The 20,028-nt window shown below is 59.1% G+C and overlaps 1 protein-coding gene across 1 annotated transcript in view; it reads left to right on the top strand.

Annotated features, from left to right (window-relative positions):
• Nucleotides 1-20,028, top strand: part of BOP1 (BOP1 ribosomal biogenesis factor) — a 96,489-nt gene that overhangs the window by 59,783 nt on the left and 16,678 nt on the right. Inside the window, exons 4-9 of the mRNA XM_069005631.1 lie at nt 12,107-12,261; nt 14,761-14,878; nt 15,609-15,710; nt 16,919-17,131; nt 19,342-19,503; nt 19,656-19,736. Coding sequence (XP_068861732.1) covers nt 12,107-12,261; nt 14,761-14,878; nt 15,609-15,710; nt 16,919-17,131; nt 19,342-19,503; nt 19,656-19,736 — 831 coding nt within the window. The remainder of the gene's footprint in view (nt 1-12,106; nt 12,262-14,760; nt 14,879-15,608; nt 15,711-16,918; nt 17,132-19,341; nt 19,504-19,655; nt 19,737-20,028) is intronic.

The raw sequence follows: 20,028 nt of genomic DNA, 5'->3' as shown, positions 1-20,028 counted from the left end.
GGATCCCCAATTCCCAATCCCAGCCCCATCCCAGCTTCTCCCCTTGCCAATCCCCGTTCTTTTGGGATTCTCCTGATCCCAATTCCCCATCCCAGCCCTCCCCTCTTCCCCATCCCCGTTTTTTTTTGGGATCCCCAATTCCCAATCTCTGCTTTCCCCCTTTCCCATCCCATTTTTCAGGATCCCCCATTCCCAACTCCCAATTCCCAATCCCTGCCTTCCCCTCTTTCCCATCCCATTTTTTGGGATTCCCAATTCCCAATCCCAGCCCCATCCCAGCCTTCCCCCCTTCCCCATCCCTGTTTTTTGGGATCCCCAATTCCCAGTCCCAGCCTTCCCCCCTTTTCCATTCCCATTTTTTGGGATCCCCAATCTCAGCCCTCCCCCCTTCCCCATCCCCATTTTTTTTCGGGATCCCCAATTCCCAATCCCATCCCCTCCCTCCCTCCCCCCTTTCCCCTCCCCGCACGTGCGGCTCCGGCTCTCCCTTTGTTCCCGAGGGTGGGAAGGGGAGGGAAAAGGGGGAATTCTGCTCGCGCCGGCCTCGATTTTCCCAGATGTTCCAGCCCCGGGAGTTCGGGGCCGTCTGGAGCGGAAATGGGGATTGGGAAAATCCCGCCGCGCTTTTCCATCTCACCTTCCCCCCCCTCCCCCCCCCGCCGCCAGGAGGGGCTGGAATTCGGGATCGCGGCGGGAATTCGGGATCGAGGATCCCGGGATTCGGGAGGGGGGGAAAGGGGGAAAAAGCGGGAATGGCTGAGGAAGCTCCGGGAAGCTCCCGGTGATTTGGGAATCTCCCGGAATTCCCGCTCCTGGCACCGTCCTGAACCGAAATCCGGGGTTTTCCATGGAAAAGGGGGATGTGGAAAAGGGGGAAAAGTGGGAATGGCTGAGGCTCCCAGAGCTTTGGGAATCTCATGGAATTTTCACCGTCCTGAACCGAAATCCGGGGTTTTCCATGGAAAAGCTGGATTTGGGATGTGGGGAGCGCCCGGAGCTCGGCGGGCAGGGATTGCTGGGATTTGGGTCTGGGGGAGCTTCCCGGCCCCGCTGGATCCAGGAGGGTTTTCCCGAGGCTCCGGAGAGGTTTTGCTGCCCCAAATTCCAGAGGGACCAAATCCATTCTCTGATCCCATCCCAAATCCCCTCTGGATCCCAAATCCCCCTGCTCCCATCCCAAATCCCTTCTGGATCCCAAATCCCTCTGCTCCCATCCCAAATCCCTCTGATCCCATCCCAAATCCCCTCTGGATCCCAAATCCCCCTGCTCCCATCCCAAATCCCTGATCCCATCCCAAATCCCTCTGCTCCCATCCCAAATCCCCTCTGGATCCCAAATCCCCCTGCTCCCATCCCAAATCCCCTCTGGATCCCAAATCCCTCTGATCCCATCCCAAATCCCCCTGATCCCATCCCGAGTCCCCTCTGGATCCCAAATCCCTGATCCCATCCCGAATCCCCTCTGGATCCCAAATCCCTGATCCCATCCCAAATCCCCCTGATCCCATTCCGAATCCCCTCTGGATCCCAAAACCCTGATCCCATCCCAAATCCCCTCTGGATCCCAGTTCCCCCTGGATCTCAAATCCCCCCCTGGATCCCCAATTCCCCCTGGATCCTGAATCCCCTCTGGATCCTGAATCCCCCCTGGATCCCTCATCCCTCTGGATCCCTCATCCCTCAGGATCCCAAATCCCCTCCAGACCCCGATCCCCCTCTGGATCCCAGTTCCCTCTGGATCCTCGGGGATTCCATAGAGGAATTACTTTATCCCAATTCCCTTCTGGATCCCGGTTCCCTCTGGATCCCGATTCCCTCGGGATCCAAATCCCCCCTCTGGATCCCGGTTCCCTCTGGATCCCGGTTCCCTCTGGATCCCGGTTCCTTCTCTATCCCAGTTCCTCTCTGGATCCCAATATTCTTCCATATCCCAATTCCCTCTGGATCCCGAGGGGATTCCAGAGGGGAATTCCTTTATCCAAATCCCCCTCCGGATCCCGATCCCCCTCTGGATCCCAATCCCCCTCCGGACCCCAAATCCATCTCTATCCCAGTCCCCTCTGGATCCCGATATTCTTCCATATCCCAATCCCCCCCTGGATCCTGGATCCCCCCCGGATCCCAAGAACTTTTCATATCCCAATTCCCTCTGGATCCCAAATCCGTCTCCATCCCAAAACCCCTCTGGATCCCATTTCTCCTCCAGATCCCAATCCCCCTCCAGATCCCAAATCCATCTCTACCCCAATCCCCTCTGGATCCCAATATTCTTCCATATCCCAATTCCCTCTGGATCCCGAGGAGATTCCAGAGGGGAATTCCTTTATCCCGATCCCCCTCCGGATCCCGATCCCCCTCCAGACCCGGCTCCGCTCTCCCTTCCCCGCCTTCCCCCTGGAAGGGGCTGGGATCCCGAGGATCCCAAGGATCCCGGTGATCCGGAGACCCCAGGGCTGCTCCCACCTTTCCCATTTCCCCGCCTCGGCCTCTCCCTCATCCCGGGAAAGCCTCTCCGGGCCCCAGGACTCCGCTGGCTCCCGGAATTCCAACCCGGAATTCCCTTGGGAAGGGACGCGGCGCTGTCGGGATCCGGGAATCCCTTCGTTCCCAGATCCCCGTTTCCTGCCTTGGATGGGGAATTTTTGGGATCTGAGCAGATCCCGGCTCCCCCGGGCTGGGATGTCGGGAACGCCGGGGTCCCTCTCCCGGCGCTTCCGGGATCAACCCCCCCTGGAGCCGCCGCTTTGGGAATTTTCGGGATTTTCCGGGCAGGAGAAGCGTTTTGGGGAGGATTTTTGGGATCTTTGGGACGGGAGGAGGATTTTAGGGAGGATTTTTGGGATCTTTGGGGTGGGAAGAGGATTTTAGGGAGGATTTTAGGGATTTTTGGGACGGGAAGAGGATTTTAGAGAGGATTTTTGGGATGAGAGGAGGATTTTAGGGAGGATTTTCGGGGTCTTTGGGACAGGAGGAGGATTTTAGAGAGGATTTTAGGGATCTTAGGAATGGGAAGAGGATTTTAAGGAGGATTTTTGGGATCTTAGGAATGGGAAGAGGATTTTAGGAAGGATTTTTGGGATCTTTGGGACGGGGAGAGGATTTTAGGAAGGATTTTAGGGATCTTTGGGGTGGGAAGAGGATTTCCGGCTCCGGAGGGGATGGATCTCATTTCCTCGGCCTTGTCCGACACCCTCGGGATCAAAGAGTGGGATTGGATTCCTTTAACGCCCCATAAACCCCAATCCCGTGGGAATCCATCCCAAAAACGGCAGCACAGCTCGGGAGCGGCTGCTCCAGCCCCGATTCCAGCCCTGATTGCAATTCCAGCCCCAATTCCAGCCCCGATTCCAGCCCTAAATCCGGCCCTAAATCCGGCCCTAAATCCAGCTCTAATTCCAATTCCAGCCCCAATTCCAATTCCAGCCCCGATTCCAGCCCCGATTCCAGCCCCAATTCCAGCCCTAAATCCGGCCCTGATTCCAATTCCAGCACTAATTCCAGCCCCAATTCCAGCCCTGATTCCAATTCCGGCACTGATTCCGGCCCTAAATCCGGCCCTGATTCCAGTTCCAGCACTAATTCCAGCCCTAAATCCGGCCCCAATTCCAGCTCTTATTCCGATTCCGGCCCCAGTTCCAGCCCCAATTCCAGCTCTTATTCCAATTCCAGCCCTAATTCCAGCCCTGATTCCAGTTCCAGCCCTAATTCCAGCCCCAATTCCAGCCCTGATTCCAATTCCAGCCCCAATTCCGGCCCCGATTCCGATTCCGGCCCCGATTCCAATTCCGGCCTTAATTCCAGCCCCGATTCCAGCCCTAAATCTGGCCCTAAATCCAGCCCCAATTCCAATTCCAGCCCCAATTCCAGCCCCAATTCCAGCCCCGATTCCAGCCCTAAATCCGGCCCTAAATCCAGCCCCAATTCCAATTCCAGCCCCAATTCCAGTCCCAGTTCCAGCCCTGATTCCAGCCCTAAATCCGGCCCTAAATCCAGCCCTAATTCCAATTCCAGCCCCGGTGATGGGAATTATTGGTATTGACGGACAATTAAGGATGGGGATTATTGGGATTGATCCTGAATTAATGATGGGAATTACTGGTATTGATCCAGAATTAAGGATGGGGATTTACTGAGATTGATCCCGAATTAAGGATGGGGATTACTGGGATTGATCCTGAATTAAGGATGGGGATTACTGGGATTGATCCAGAATTGACTCTGGGAATTTATGGGAATTGTGAGATTGAGAATGGGGATTTATAGGAATTGATCCGGAATTAAGGATGGGAATTTATTGGGATTGATCCCGAATTTGTGATGGGATTTTATAGGGATTGATCCACAGTTAAGGATGGGAATTATTGGGATTGATCCCGAATTAAGGATGGGGATTTATTGGGATTGGTGCAAAATTAGCGATGGGAATTTCTTGGGTTTGATGGAAAATTGACAGTGGGATTGATAGGGATTGATCCCGAATTAAGGATGGGAATTATTGGGATTGATCCAGGATTTGTGATGCGATTTTATTGGGATTGATCCCAAATTAAGGATGGGGAATTATTGGGATTGATCCAAACTGGTGATGGGATTTTATAGGGATTGATCCCGAATTAAGGATGGGGAATTATTGGGATTGATCCCGAATTAAGGATGGGGATTTACTGGGATTGATCCCGAATTAAGGACAGGGATTACTGGGATTGATCCCGAATTAAGGACGTGAATTATTGGGATTGATCCTGAATTAAGGATGGGGATTTACTGGGATTGATCCCGAATTAGGGATGGGGATTACTGAGATTGATCCTGAATTAAGGATGGGAATTATTGGGATTGATCCCGAATTAAGGACAGGGATTACTGAGATTGATCCCGAATTAAGAATGGGAATTATTGGGATTGATCCCGAATTAAGGACAGGGATTACTGGGATTGATCCCGAATTAAGGATGGGGATTTACTGGGATTGATCCCAAATTAAAGACGGGGATTTATTGGCATTGATTTCCCTGGATTCCCCCTTTCCAGGAATGGCTTCCCACGGCTTCCACGGGATATCGGGAAGGAGGAATCCTTCCCTGTGGGGATGCCGAGGCTCAGGGATGGAATTCCCGGAGAATCCCAGCCCTGGGAATATCCCGGGATAGGGGAAGGCTCCCTGCCCGTGCAGCGCTCCGGGCCCGGAAAAATCCCTGGGAATGCTGCGATGGGATCGGGTTTAGGGATCGGTTTTAGGGTCCCTCCCCAGCCGCAGCATTCCAGGATTCCCAAACCTGGGATCCCAGGAGCCGGAGCGCCGATCCCGGCTGGAATGAGCTGGGATCCCATTCCCGCCTCTTCCCAGCGGCCTGGGCAGGGCCATTCCCGGGATTTGGGCCGTTCCCGCTCCGAAATCCTCCCCGAGGACTTTTCCGTCCCCTCCAGCTTTGTTGGGATCAGCAGGGCTGGGTTGTGCCAGGGCCATCCTGATCCCGATCCTGATCCCAGTCCTGATCCCGATCCTAATCCCGATCCCGATCCTGATCCCGATCCTGATCCCGATCCTGATCCCAGTCCTGATCCCGATCCTGATCCCGATCCCGATCCCGATCCCGATCCTTCCTTCCTGCCCTCAGAATTCCCGAGGGATTCCCGCGGGATTTTCCCTGCTCCACCTGCCCCGAACGGAGCCGGAGGGACACGGGGAGGGGAGGGAGACCCGAAATCCAGGGAATTGGGGGAGCACTGGGGGAACTGGGAGAACTGGGATGGCCAGGGCGGCTCCCAGTGTCCCTGGGAGCTCCGGCACTGGGGGGACTGGGAGCACTGGGATCGAGGGACTGGGAGCGCTGGGGTTGGGAACTGGGAGCTCCGGCACTGGGGGGAGTGGGAGCGCTGGGGTTGGGAACTGGGAGCTCCGGCACTGGAGGGACTGGGAGCGCTGGGGTTGGGAACTGGGAGCTCAGCACTGGGGGGATTGGGATCACCGGCACTCAGGGACTGGGAGCGCTGGGAGCACTGGGAGCACCGGCACTCAGGGACTGGGAGCACTGGGATGGGGAGTCTGGGAGCCGCGGCTGTGCTATCCTGATCCCAGATCCCAAATCCCAGATTCCAAATCCCAGGTCCCAAATCCTGGATCGCTGGTCCCAGATCCCAAATCCCGGATCCCAAATCCCGGATCCGCTGGTCCCAGATCCCAAATCCAAGACCCCAAATCCCAGATCCCGGATCGCTGATCCCCGATCCGCTCCCCGGCGTTCCCGAAGCTCTTCCCGGTGCCCGTTCCCGGCTCCTCCGTCCCGCTGCTCTCCCGTCCCTTTCCCTGCGCCTCTGGAAGCGGCTGCACAGACGCTTCTCCCTCGATCTCCCTGGATTTCCCATGGATTTCCCATGGATTTCCCATGGATTTCGATCCCGCTGCCCCTCGGAGCGGACAAACTCTGCCACGAACCCGCTTTTTTCCTTTTTTTTTTTTGGGAATCTGGGAGCTCGCCATTCCCAGCGCGGATCCCGCATCCCGGGATACAACTCCCCGCATCCCCGCGGCATTCCCGCCTCGCCGGGACACAATTCCCTGCCTCCCGCTGCCCCTCGGAGTGCGCGGACGGGAATTTTCACCTGGATAAACCCGGGAGTCGCCGCTTTTCCGGGAATCCCCGCACGGCAACTCGGCATTCCCAGCCCGAATCCCGCAGCCCGGGATCGCCGTTCCCTCATCCCAGCCCGAATCCCGCATCCTGGGATCGCCATTCCCTCATCCCAGCCCGAATCCCGCATCCCCCCGCGGCATTCCCGCATCCCGGCACGCAATTCCCCGCGTCCCGCTGCCCCTCGGAGCGGGGAAACACTGGGATAAACACGGGAATCGCCGCTTTTTTGGGAAGCTCCGCACGGGAACTCGGCATTCCCAGCCCCAATCCCGGCAACACCATTCCCTCCATCCCCGCGGCATTCCCGGCTCCCATTCCCCATTCCCGGCGGGATTCACTCTCAGCTCCCAGGTCCCCATTCCCGGCTCCAGGCCCCCATTCCCGGCTCCAGGTCCCCATTCCCGGCTCCCATTCCCCATTCCCGGCGGGATTCACTCCCGGCTCCCAGGCTCCCCATTCCCTCCAGGATCCCTTCCCTCACCTCACTCCCCATTCCCGGCTCATCCCCCTCATCCCTCTCCCCATTCCCTCTGGGATCCCTTCCCTCACCCCACTCCCCATTCCCAGCTCATTCCTGGCTCATCCCCCTCATCCCACTCCCCATTCCCTCCAGGATCCCTTCCCTCATCCCTCTCCCCATTCCCAGCTCATTCCCGGCTCATCCCCCTCATCCCACTCCCCATTCCCTACGGGATCCCTTCTCTCACCCCTCTCCCGATTCCCGGCTCATTCCCCTCATCCCTCTCCCCATTCCCTCTGGGATCTCTTCCCTCACCCCTCTCCCCATTCCCGGCTCCCCGCCGCTCATTCTCCGCATCCCGGTCCCCATTCCCGGCGGGATCCCTTCCCTCACCCCACTCTCTCCAGGATCCCTTCCCTCACCCCTCTCCCCGTTCCCAGCTCCCCGCCGCTCATTCTCCACATCCCGGTCCCCATCCCTCCAGGATCCCTTCCCTCACCCCACTCCCCATTCCCGGCTCATTCCCCTCATCCCACTCCCCATTCCCGGCTCCCCGCCACTCATTCTCCACATCCCGGTCCCCATTCCCTCCAGGATCCCTTCCCTCACCCCACTCCCCATCTCTCCAGGATCCCTTCCCTCACCCCACTCCCCATTCCCGGCTCATTCCCCTCATCCCACTCCCCATTCCCGGCTCCCTGCCGCTCATTCTCCTCATCCCGGTCCCCCTTCCCTCCAGGATCCCTTCCCTCACCCCACTCCCCACTCTCTCCAGGATCCCTTCCCTCACCCCACTCTCTCCCGGATCCCTTCCCTCACCCCACTCCCCATCCCTCCAGGATCCCTTCCCTCACCCCACTCCCCACTCCCACCCCACTCCCAGCCCATTCCCAGCCCATCCCTCACCAGCTTCCTCTGGTTGCTGAGGCAGAAGGTGCAGATCTGTCTGGGCTGCGACCCCTCGGGCTCCCGGCCGGCCGGCGGCGACGACGCGGCTCCGGGATAGATCCCCGCGGCAGTCCCGTGGCACGGCTGCCCCACACCACCACCTCCTCCTCCACCTCCACCACCACCACCTCCACCTCCTTCTCCCAGCAGCAGCACATTCCCGAGGTGGGAGATGTAGCTGGAAGCCAAGCGCAGCGTCTCGATCTTGGACAGTTTCCTGTCGGCCGGCTCGGTGGGGATGAGGGTGCGCAGCGCCGTGAACGCCGTGTTCACCGAGTTGGTGCGGTCGCGCTCGCGGGCGTTGGCCGTGTGCCGCTGCCGGGGCTCCCGGGCCAGCCTCCCGCGGCTCTTGCCGCTGCGCCGCTTGCCCCCCTGCGCGGCGAAGCCCTCGGCGTCCACCTGGAACGGCTTCTCCTCCGAGCCCGAGCTCTCGCTGTTCTCCTCGTCCTCGGACAGCGCGCTGATGTCGGGGTACAGGAAGCGGCTGGGCGCCGGGCGCAGCATGGCGAAGGACATGCTTGGGAAAGCGGGAACGCCGCGGGAACGCCGCGGGAACGCCGCGGGAACGCCGCGGGAACGCCGAGGGAACGCTCAGCTGCTCCGGGCGCTCATGGCTCTCTCCGGGCTGCGCTGCGGGGCGCGGGGGCTTTGAGCGCGGCGGTTTAGCCCGGTTTTGGGGGGCTTTTCTCCCGCTTTTCTCCCGCTTTTCTCCTCCTTTTCTCCCGCTTTTCTCCTCCTTTTTTCCTGCTTTTCTCCCGCTTTTATCCCGTTTTTCTCCTGCTTTTCTCCTGCTTTTATCCCGCTTTTCTCCTCCTTTTCTCCTCCTTTTCTCCTCCTTTTCTCCCGCTTTTCTTCCGCTTTTCTCCTGCTTTTCTCCTCCTTTTCTCCTCCTTTTCTCCTCCTTTCCTCCTCCTTTTCTCCCACTTTTCTCCTCCTTTTCTCCCGCTTTCCTCCCGCTTTTCTCCTGCTTTTCTCCTGCTTTTCTCCCGCTTTTCTCCCGCTTTCCTCCCGCTTTTCGGTTTGTTTTTTTTTTTTTTTTATCCCGCTTCTATCGCGGGTTTCTATCCCGGCGCTTGGGGTGTTTTATTCCCGGTTTTCAGGCTCGCCGCCGCCGCTCCCGGCGCACGTGCGCGTCCTCCGGGAGCCGCCGCTGGAATTGCGGGGTTTTTATAGCGGCGGGGATGGGCGGCCCGGCCCCTCCTCCGCGCCCGGCTCCTTGGAAAAGGAGCCTTTGGAAAGGGGAGCCCCAGGCCCGGCCTACCTGAGCTCACCCTGCAGGCTCGGCTTTAACCCCTTCGCCGCATTCCCCGGCCAATTCGCCGCTTTCTTTCCCGGTTTTCCTTTCGTCCCCCCTCTCCCCCCCAACCTGTTCTCCCGGGAAATTCCCTTATCCCGGTCCTGTGTCCCACGGAGCAGCCGGGGAGGGGAGGGGATCTCTGGGATCCCTCTGGAATTTTCGCCCCTTCCCCAATCGGGACCGCCTGGAGCCGAGGGAATTCGCCCCCCACCACATTCCCGGCCAATTCGCCGCTTTCTTTCCCGGTTTTCCTTTCGTCCCCCAACCTGTTCTCCCGAGAAATTCCCTTATCCCGGTCCTGTGTCCCACGGAGCAGCCGGGAGGGGGGGGATCTCTGGGATCCCTCTGGAATTCTCCCCACCGGAGCCGAGGGAATTCGCTCCCCACGACATTCCCGGTGTCCCGCTTGATCCCATCCCGGGCTCCCTGAGGATTCCCAGAGGATTTTTCCCTGCCGGGAATTCCAATCCCGGGATGGCACCGCTGGCGTCGTCCCCATCCCTGAGCCCCCCTTCCCCCCATTCCCGCTAGGAATTCCGGCTGGGAATCGGGATTTAATCGCGGCCCCTTCCCATTCCCGCTGCTCCTGCGGCAGGAGGGAGGAATTAACCCTTCAGGAGCCGCAGTTGGGATTCGCTGGAATTCCCTGCCCGGGGCAGCGAGGGTGGAATCGGGGCACGGGAATTCCAGAGGTGCCAGGTGGCGTTCCCATCCCGTTCCATGGGCAGCGGCGGCTCCCGCTGTGCCGGGATTGTTCCAGGGATTCTCTGGGAATTCCCTGGCGGGCAGGAATGGCTTCCCAAGATCCCAAAATTCCATAGGGAAGCCATTGCCTGGCTCCTGCCCCTGCAGCCTTTATCCCAAGGCCCTCTCCAGCTGTGCTGGAAAAACCTCTGGAAAAGGCCCTGCAAGGGGCTCCGGGCTCTCCTGGAATTCCCCGGCTCCCCCTGCTCATTCCCAGCTCATTCCCAGCTCCATGGGATCCCTGATCCCGGGGGGTGTCCCAAGGGATCTTCCCGTCCCCCCGAGCTGCCGGCTCCGGGATCCATCCCAAAGGCAGCCCTGGGAGATCCGGCTGAGCCGCCAGGGATGGGCAGGAAGGAGCCGCAGGAGCTGGGATGGAGCCGGACACAGCTCCCGGCACCCTAAAATCCGGGAATTCTGCAATGGTTTGGGCGCGAAGGGATTTTAGGGATCAGCCCATTCCCACCGGGCATCTCCCGCTACCCCAGGATTGCTCCAGGGATTCTCTGGGAATTCCCTTGGCGGGCAGGAATGGCTTCCCAACATCCCAAAATTCCATTGGGAAGCCATTCCCTGGTTCCCCCCCCCACCTCCCTCCCAGTTCACCCCATCCCTGCGGACAGACAGGGATAACAACCCCCGGGAATGGCGGCTTTTCCCGGGAATCCGCAGCTCTCCCCCCCCGCTTTTCCAGCGGCGCCTCCCAGGAGCTCGGCACGGGAGGTTCGTTCCCGGCCGGAGCGCGGCACCTTCCGTGCGCTCCCGCACTTAATCCCTGTCTCGGCAGCTTCCGAAATCCAACCTCTGTCATCCCCTTCCCGGCCCTCTGGAAGCTCCCGGAGCCATCTGCTTTCGTTTAGAGCCGGGAACGATCCCGGCTCGGCTCCGGCAGCTTCCAGCCGGGAGATTTCCCGGGGAAAAGGCCGGATCGGTGGGGGTTCCGCTCCAGGCTGGGGTTTGGGAATGAGCCCCGGGGCAGGTGGGGGTCGAGGTTGAGCTCGGAGCGGAGCGGGGGGCACGGGGAGTCCCAGAATCCGTGGGATTGCGGCCAGAATCCAGGGAGTCGCGGCCAAAATCAAGGGAGTCGCGGCCAAAATCAAGGGAGTCGCGGCCAAAATCCAGGGAATCGCAGCCAGAATCCAGGGAATCGCAGCCAGGGACACGGAGATGATCCCGGTCAGAGGCTGGGGGCACAGGAATGCCCAAAATCCAGGGAATCACAGCCCAAATCCAGGGAATTGCAGCCCAAATCCAGGGAATCATGGTCAAAATCCAGGGAATCGCAGCCAGGGACACGGAGATGATCCCGGTCAGAGGCTGGGGGCACAGGGATGCCCAAAATCCATGGAATTGCCGCCCAAATCCAGGGAATCACAGCCAGGGACACGGAGATGATCCCGGTCAGAGGCTGGGGGCACAGGGATGCCCAAAATCCGGGGAATGGCAGCTAAAATCCAGGAATCACAGCCCAAATCCATGGAATCACAGCTGAAATCCAGGGAATCGTGGTCAAAATCCAGGGAATTGCAGCCCAAATCCAGGGAATCACAGCCAGGGACACGGAGATGATCCCGGTCAGAGGCTGGGGGCACAGGGATGCCCGAAATCCAGGGAATCATGGTCAAAATCCAGGAAATCACAGCTGAAATCCAGGGAATCACAGCCCAAATCCAGGATCTGGGATCTGGGACCCCTCTGCACATCCCCAGGGATGGGATCCCAACGGGATCTGGGACCTCTCTGCGCATCCTCAGGGATTGGATCCCAACGGGATCTGGGGCCCTGCCCTGAATCCTCAGGGATTGGATCCCAACGGGATCTGGGGCCCTGCCCTGAATCCTCAGGGATGGGATCCCAACGGGATCCTCACCCCCAACTCCACATCCCAAAGGACAGGATCCCAACAGGATCCTTCTCCCGGCTCCCTCCCCCGCTCTCCCTTCAGCCTCTGGAAGCATCTCCGGGGTTTTCCCCGGAATTCCGCGCCCTCCCCTCACGCCGTCCCCTGGGTTTGTCCCGCAGGACATCCGGAACACGGTGGGGAACATTCCCATGGAATGGTACCAGGAATTCCCGCACGTCGGCTACGACCTGGACGGGAGGAGGATCTACAAACCCCTCCGGAGCAAGGACGAGCTGGACCTGTTCCTGGAGAAGATGGAAAACCCGGAATACTGGTGAGAAATCCCGGGAGAGAGGCCCAGGCCGGGCGGGAAAGGGTTTGGAAAACCTTGGGATAACAGGATCCCGAAGCATCCCGTGGCCTCGCGGATCTGCTCCGCACGGGGAGTTTGTGTGGCCACAAAGCTGGGGCTTGGAATTGCCCAAATTCCCCGGAATTCAGGGTTCTGGAGCCTCCCTGGGCTCTCCCGGGGTGATTCCGGACAGGAGGATTTGGGATCTGGCACGGAGCCGCCCTCCCTCCCATCCATCCATCCTCGGCTGCATCCCGGGAATCCTCTGCATCCCGGGAATCCCTGTCCTTATCCCGGGAATCCTCTGCATCCCTGTTCCATCCCAGCGATCCCATCCTCCATCCCTGTCCATCCCTGTGATCCTGTGCCCCTATCCCTGTCCATCCCAGCGATCCCATTCCCCATCCCGGCAATCCCATCCCTATCCATTCTGGTGATCCCTGTCCATCCCTGTCCATCCCGGCGATCCCTGTCCATCCCATTCCATCCCTGTCCATCCTGGCAATCCCATCCCTGTCCATCCCAGCGATCCCTGTCCATCCCTGTGATCCGTGTCCATCCCTGTACATCCCAGCAATCCCATCCCCCATCCCAGCAATCCCATCCCTGTCCATCCCAGTGATCCCGTCCCCCATCCCGGCAATCCCATCCCTGTCCATCCCAGCGATCCCTGTCCATCCCTGACCATCTCTGTCCATCCCAGTGATCCCATCCCCCATCCCGGTGATCCATGTCCATCCCTGTGATCCCTGTCCATCCCTGTGATCCGTGTCCATCCCTATGATCTGTGTCCATCCCGGCAATCCCAGCAATCCCTGTGATCCATGTCCATCCTGGCGATTCATGTCCATCCCTGTGATCCCTGTCCATCCCTGTCCATCTGAGTCCATCCCAGTGATCCCGTCCCCCATCCCAGTGATCCGTGTCCATCCCTGTCCATCCCTGTCCATCTGAGTCCATCCCTGTCCATCCCAGTGATCCCGTCCCCTATCCTGGTGATCCGTGTCCATCCCGGTGATCCTGTCCCCCATCCCGGTGATCCGTGTCCATCCCTGTCCATCCCTATGATCCGTGTCCATCCCGGCAATCCCTGTCCATCCCTGTGATCCTGTCCCTGTCTATCCTGGCGATCCCTGTGATCCCGTCCCTGTCCATCCCGGTGATCCATGTCCATCCCTGTGATCCGTGTCCATCTCAGTGATCCGTGTCCATCCCTGTGATCCATGTCCATCCCGGTGATCCCTGTCCATCCCGGTGATCCATGTCCATCCCTGTCCATCCCTGTGATCCCTGTCCATCCCGGTGATCCGTGTCCATCCTGTCCCTGTCCATCCCTATGATCCCTGTCCATCCCTGTCATCCCTGTCCATCCCGGTGATCCATGTCCATCCCTGTCCATCCCGGTGATCCGTGTCCGTCCTGTCCCTGTCCATCCCTATGATCCCTGTCCATCCCTGTGATCCCTGTCCATCCCGGTGATCCGTGTCTATCCCTGTCCACCCCTGTCCATCCCTTGATCCCTGTCCATCCCGGCAGTCTGTGTGCATCCCTGTGATCCCATCCCTGTGATCCCTGTCCATCCCGGCAGTCTGTGTCCATCCCTGTGATCCCATCCCTGTGATCCCTGTCCATCCCTGTCCATCCCTGTGATCCCTGTCCATCCCTGTCCATCACCTGTGATCCCTGTCCATCCCGGCAGTCTGTGTCCATCCCTGTGATCCCATCCCTGTGATCCCTGTGATCCCTGTCCATCCCTGTGATCCCTGTCCACCCCTGTCCATCCCTGTGATCCCTGTCCATCCCGGCAGTCTGTGTCCATCCCTGTGATCCCATCCCTGTGATCCCTGTGATCCCTGTCCATCCCTGTGATCCCTGTCCACCCCTGTCCATCCCTGTGATCCCTGTCCACCCCTGTCCATCCCTGTGATCCCTGTCCATCCCGGCAGTCTGTGTCCATCCCTGTGATCCCATCCCTGTGATCCCTGTGATCCCTGTCCATCCCTGTGATCCCTGTCCACCCCTGTCCATCCCTGTGATCCCTGTCCACCCCTGTCCATCCCTGTGATCCCTGTCCATCCCGGCAGTCTGTGTGCATCCCTGTGATCCCATCCCTGTGATCCCTGTCCATCCCTGTGATCCCATCCCTGTGATCCGTGTCCACCCCTGTGATCCCTGTCCACCCCTGTCCATCCCTGTGATCCCTGTCCATCCCGGCAGTCTGTGTCCATCCCTGTGATCCCATCCCTGTGATCCCATCCCTGTGATCCCTGTCCATCCCGGCAGTCTGTGTCCATCCCTGTGATCCCATCCCTGTGATCCCATCCCTGTGATCCCATCCCTGTGATCCCTGTCCATCCCGGCAGTCTGTGTGCATCCCTGTGATCCCATCCCTGTGATCCCTGTCCATCCCTGTGATCCCTGTCCATCCGTGTCCATCCCTGTCCATCCGTGTCCATCCCGGCGTTCCGTGTGTCCCGGCAGGCGGACGGTGCAGGAGCGGCTGACGGGGGCGGAGGTGCCGCTGTCGGACGAGCAGCTGGAGCTGATCCAGCGCCTCCAGAGGGGCCAATTCGGGGACGTCAACTTCGATCCCTACGAGGTGAGGGAGCAATTCCCGCCGGGAACGGGATCAATTCCCAATGGGAACGGGATCAATTCCTGCCGGGAAGGAGATCAATTCCTGCTGGGAACGGGCGCAATTCCCGCCGGAAACGGGATCAATTCCCAATGGGAACGAGATCAATTCCTGCCGGGAAAGGGTGCAATTCCCACCGGGAACGGGATCAATTCCCAATGGGAACAGGATCAATTCCTGCCGGGAACGAGATCAATTCCTGCCGGGAACGGGATCAGTTCCCAGTGGGAACAGGATCAATTCCCAATGGGAACGGGATCAATTCCTGCCAGGAACGGGTGCAATTCCCGCCAGGAACGGGATCAGTTCCCAGTGGGAACAGGATCAATTCCTGCTGGGAATGAGATCAATTCCTGCCGGGAATGGGTGCAATTCCTGTCAGGAATGAGGGCAATTCCTGCCGGGAACGAGGGCAATTCCTGCCGGGAACAAGATTGATTCCCACCGGGAATGGGCGCCATTCCTACCAGGAACAAGATCAATTCCCATTGGGAATGTGGGAGGGGAGGCCCTGGGGATGGAATTCCCACTGGGAATGTGGGAGGGGAGGCCCTGGGGGTGGAATTCTCACTGGGAATGTGGGAGGGGAGGCCCTGGGGATGCAATTCCCACCGGGAATGTGGGAGGGGAGGTCCCGGGAGCGGAATTCCTGGTGGGAATGTGGTCTGAGGGCTCAGCATTCCCGGTTTTCCAGCCGGCCGTGGATTTCTTCAGCCACGAGGTGCGGATCCATCCCGTGACCAACCGGCCCGCGGACAAACGGAGCTTCATCCCCTCCCTCGTGGAGAAGGAGAAGGTGGGACACGGGCGGGAGAGACCGGAACGCCGGCGGGGGGGGGGAGCGGGGAGAGGTCCCGGTGGGATGGGGAGGGTGGGGAGATCCCAACGGGATGAGGAGGGTGGGGAGATCCCAACAGGATGCGGATGGAGAGATCCCAATGGGATGAAGAGGATGGAAAAGTTGAAGAGGATGGAAGAGTCAAGGATGATGGAAAGATCCCAGTGGATTGAGGGGATTGGGAAGATCCCGGTGGGATGGGGAGGGTGGGGAGATCCCAACAGGATGGGGGTGGGAAGATCCCAATGGGATGAGGTTGGAAAGATCCCGGTGGGATGAGGTTGGAAAGATCCCGGTGGGATGAGGTTGGAAAGATCCCGGTGGGATGAGGCAGGTGGGGAGATCCCAATGGGATGAAGAGGATGGAAAAGTCGAAGAGGATGGAAGAGTCAAGGATGATGGAAAGATCCCAGTGGATTGAGGGGATTGGGAAGATCCCGGTGGGATGGGGAGGATGGAAAAGGCCCAGTGGGATGAGGAGGGTGGGAAAATCCTGGTGGGATGAGGTTGGAAAGATCCCGGTGGGATGAAGGTGGGAAAGCTGAGGAGGGTGGGAAGATCCTGGTGGGATGAGGAGGGTGGAAAAGCTCTGGTGGGATGAAGGTGGAAAAGCTGAGGAGGGTGGGAAGATCCCAGTGGGATGAAGAGGATGGAAAATTCAAGGAGGACGGAAAGATCCCAGTGGATTGAGGGGATTGGGAAGATCCCGGTGGGACGAGGAGGGTGGAAAAGCTCCGGTGGGATGAAGATGGAAATGCTGAGGAGGGTGGGAAGATCCCAGTGGGATGAGGAGATTGGGAAGATCCCGGTGGGATTGGGAGGGTGGAAAGGTCCCGGTGGGATGAGGAGAGTGAGAAGATCCCGGTGGGATTGGGAGGGTGGAAAAGCTCCAGTGGGATGAGGTTGGAAAGATCCCGGTGGGGTGAAGGCGGGAAAGCTGAGGAGGGTGGGAAGATCCCAATGGGATGAGGAGATTGGGAAGATCCCAGTGGGATGGGAAGGGTGGGATGAGGAGAGTGAGAAGATCCCGGTGGGATTGGGAGGATGGAAAAGCTCCGGTGGGATGAGGAGATTGGGAAGATCCCGGTGGGATGAGGATGACGGGAAACCCCTCCCTTCCCCTCCGCATCCCAAATCCCGGGAATTCCTCACCCCCTTCTCCACAGGTGTCCAAGCTGGTGCACGCCATCAAGATGGGCTGGATCCAACCCCGGAAACCCAAGGAAAACATTCCCACCTTTTACGACCTGTGGGCGCGGGAGGATCCCAACTCCATCCTGGGCCGGCACAAGATGCACGTCCCCGCTCCCAAAATCCCGCTGCCGGGACACGCCGAGTCCTACAACCCCCCCCCGGAATTCCTGCTCAGCCCCGAGGAGGTGACGGGACGGGAACGGACACCCGGGAACGCCGGGGAGATCCCCAGGGATTGGGATCCACGGAGGGGATTTGGGGGATCCCGTGGAGGCTGGAAGTGTTTTTCCAGGGAATTTGTGGGATGTTTCAGGCCTGGAAGTGTCCCAGGCGTCCTGGGATAGTGGGAATTGTCCCTGCCCGTGGAATGGGATCGGCTCCGAGTTCCCACCCAAACCGTGCCAGGATCCCATGGATTGAAGGGGAGGTTTGGGATTGGTTCCCAGGAATTGGGGTGGTCCTGATGGAGGCCCCGGATAACTGGGAGAGGTTCCGGAGCGGGATTTGTCCTGGCGGGATGAAGCCAGAGGGGACGGGGGAAAAGGGGCAGAGAAATCCCGGTGGGATGAGGATGGAAAAGATCCCGATGGGATGAGGAGGATGGAAAAGATCCCAATGGGATGAGGATGGAAAAGATCCCGGTGGGATGAGGATGGAAAAGATCCTGGTGGGATGAGGATGGAAAGGATCCTGGTGGGATGAGGATGGAAAAGATCCCGGTGGGATGAGGATTGAAAAGATCCCAGTGGGGTGAGGATGGAAAGATCCTGATGGGATGAGGAGGATGGAAAAGATCCCAATGGGATGAGGATGGAAAAGATCCCAGTGGGATGAGGATGGAAAAGATCCCAGTGGGATGAGGATGGAAAAGATCCCGGTGGGATGAGGATGGAAAGATCCTGGTGGGATGAGGAGGATGGAAAAGATCCCGGTGGGATGAGGAGGATGGAAAGGATCCCGGTGGGATGAGGATGGAAAGATCCTGGTGGGATGAGGATGGAAAGATCCTGGTGGGATGAGGAGGATGGAAAAGATCCCGGTGGGATGAGGAGGATGGAAAGGATCCCGGTGGGATGAGGATGGAAAGATCCCAGTGGGATGAGGATGGAAAAGATCCCGGTGGGATGAGGATGGAAAGGATCCCGGTGGGATGAGGATGGAAAGGATCCCGGTGGGATGAGGATGGAAAGATCCCGATGGGATGAGGAGGATGGAAAAGATCCCGATGGGATGAGGATGGAAAGATCCCGGTGGGATGAGGAGGATGGAAAAGATCCCAGTGGGATGAGGATGGAAAGATCCTGGTGGGATGAGGATGGAAAGGATCCCGGTGGGATGAGGATGGAAAAGATCCCGGTGGGATGAGGATGGAAAGATCCCGGTGGGATGAGGATGGAAAAGATCCCGGTGGGATGAGGAGGATGGAAAAGATCCCAGTGGGATGAGGATGGAAAGATCCTGGTGGGATGAGGATGGAAAGGATCCCGGTGGGATGAGGATGGAAAGGATCCCGGTGGGATGAGGTGGGTGGAAAATCCCGGCTAAGGAGCTGCCGACGGGAGCGATCCCGATCCTCAGGAATGGCTCTTCCCGAGCGCAGCGTGTCCCATTCCCATCCCATTCCCAGAATTCCCATCCCATTCCCAGAATTCCCAATCCTAATCCCAATCCCATCCCCATTCCCATCCCATTCCCGTTCCCATCCCATTCCCAATCCCATTCCAAATCCCATCCCATCCCATTCCATCCCCATTCCCATCCCAATCCTAATCCCCATCCCATTCCTGTTCCCATTCCCTTCCCATTCCCATTCCATTCCATTCCCATTCCCAGAATTCCCATCCCATTCCCAGAATTCTCATCCCCTCCCATTCCCATTCCCAATCCAATCCCAATCCCATTCCATCCCGTCCCCACCCCCATTCCCATCCCATTCCATCCCCCAATCCCATTCCCAATCCCATTCCCAGAATTCCCATCCCATTCCCAATCCCAATCCCATCCCATTCCCCGATCCCATTCCCATCCCATCCCCATCCCATTCCCATTCCCAATCCCAATCCCAATCCCAATCCTTATCCTAATCTTAATCCTAATCCCAATCCCAATCCTAATCCCAAGACCAATCCCATTCCCATCCCAATACTAATCCCTATCCCAATCCCATCCCATCCCCATTCCCATTCCATCCCATCCCATCCCCGTCCCCATCCCATTCCTGTTCCCATTCCCGTCCCATCCCGTCCCATCCCGTCCCATCCCATCCCATTCCCATTCCCAATCCCATCCCAATCCTAATCCCAATCCCAATCCCACTTCCCATCCCATCCCATCCCATCCCCCATCCCCAGAATTCCCGGAATTCCCAGAATTCCCGGCATTCCCATTCCCACAGAAGCTGGCCTGGGAGCAGCAGGAGCCGGCCGAGCGGCGGCTGAACTTCATCCCGCAGAAATTCCGGAGCCTCCGCGCCGTTCCCGCCTATTCCCGCTTCATCCACGAGCGCTTCGAGCGCTGCCTCGACCTCTACCTGTGCCCCCGGCAGCGCAAAATGCGGGTGCGGATCCCGGGATGGGAAAAAAACCGGGAATGCGGGGCCGGGAACGCCGGGAACGCGGGCGGGGGATTCCCGGCCGGAGCCGGGAACGGTTTCCCGGGAAGCTCCGGAGGGTCGGAGCAGCCTGGATTGGTGTCACGGCCATCCCGCAGGTCAACGTGGATCCCGAGGATCTCATTCCCAAACTTCCGAGGCCGCGGGATCTGCAGCCCTTCCCGACCACGCAGGCCCTGGTGAGGGAGGAGCGGAGCCGGGAACGGGGATATTTTCGGGAATATCGCCTTGGAATTGCGGGGACGGGCGGCCTCGGGAAGCAGGGCAGGGAGTGAGGCCGGGGATTCCCGGGAGAAAAGTGGGATTGAAGGGATCCAGGGGGGATCCAGGGCGGGATCTGCTGGCAGGGAACAGGGACAGGAGCAGAGGGAACGGCCTTGGGCTGGGATTTTCAGGAATATCCCCCTGGAAAGGGCTGCCCGGGCTGGAATTCCAGGCTGGAGCGGCCATTCCCGGCTGGAATTGCCATCG

The sequence above is a fragment of the Aphelocoma coerulescens genome, chromosome 2 (genome assembly GCF_041296385.1).
Source record: "Aphelocoma coerulescens isolate FSJ_1873_10779 chromosome 2, UR_Acoe_1.0, whole genome shotgun sequence".
Taxonomy (NCBI): Eukaryota; Metazoa; Chordata; class Aves; order Passeriformes; family Corvidae; genus Aphelocoma; species Aphelocoma coerulescens.
The sequence above is the reverse complement of the archived record's forward strand: the minus strand, read 5'-3'. Positions and strand labels throughout refer to the sequence as shown.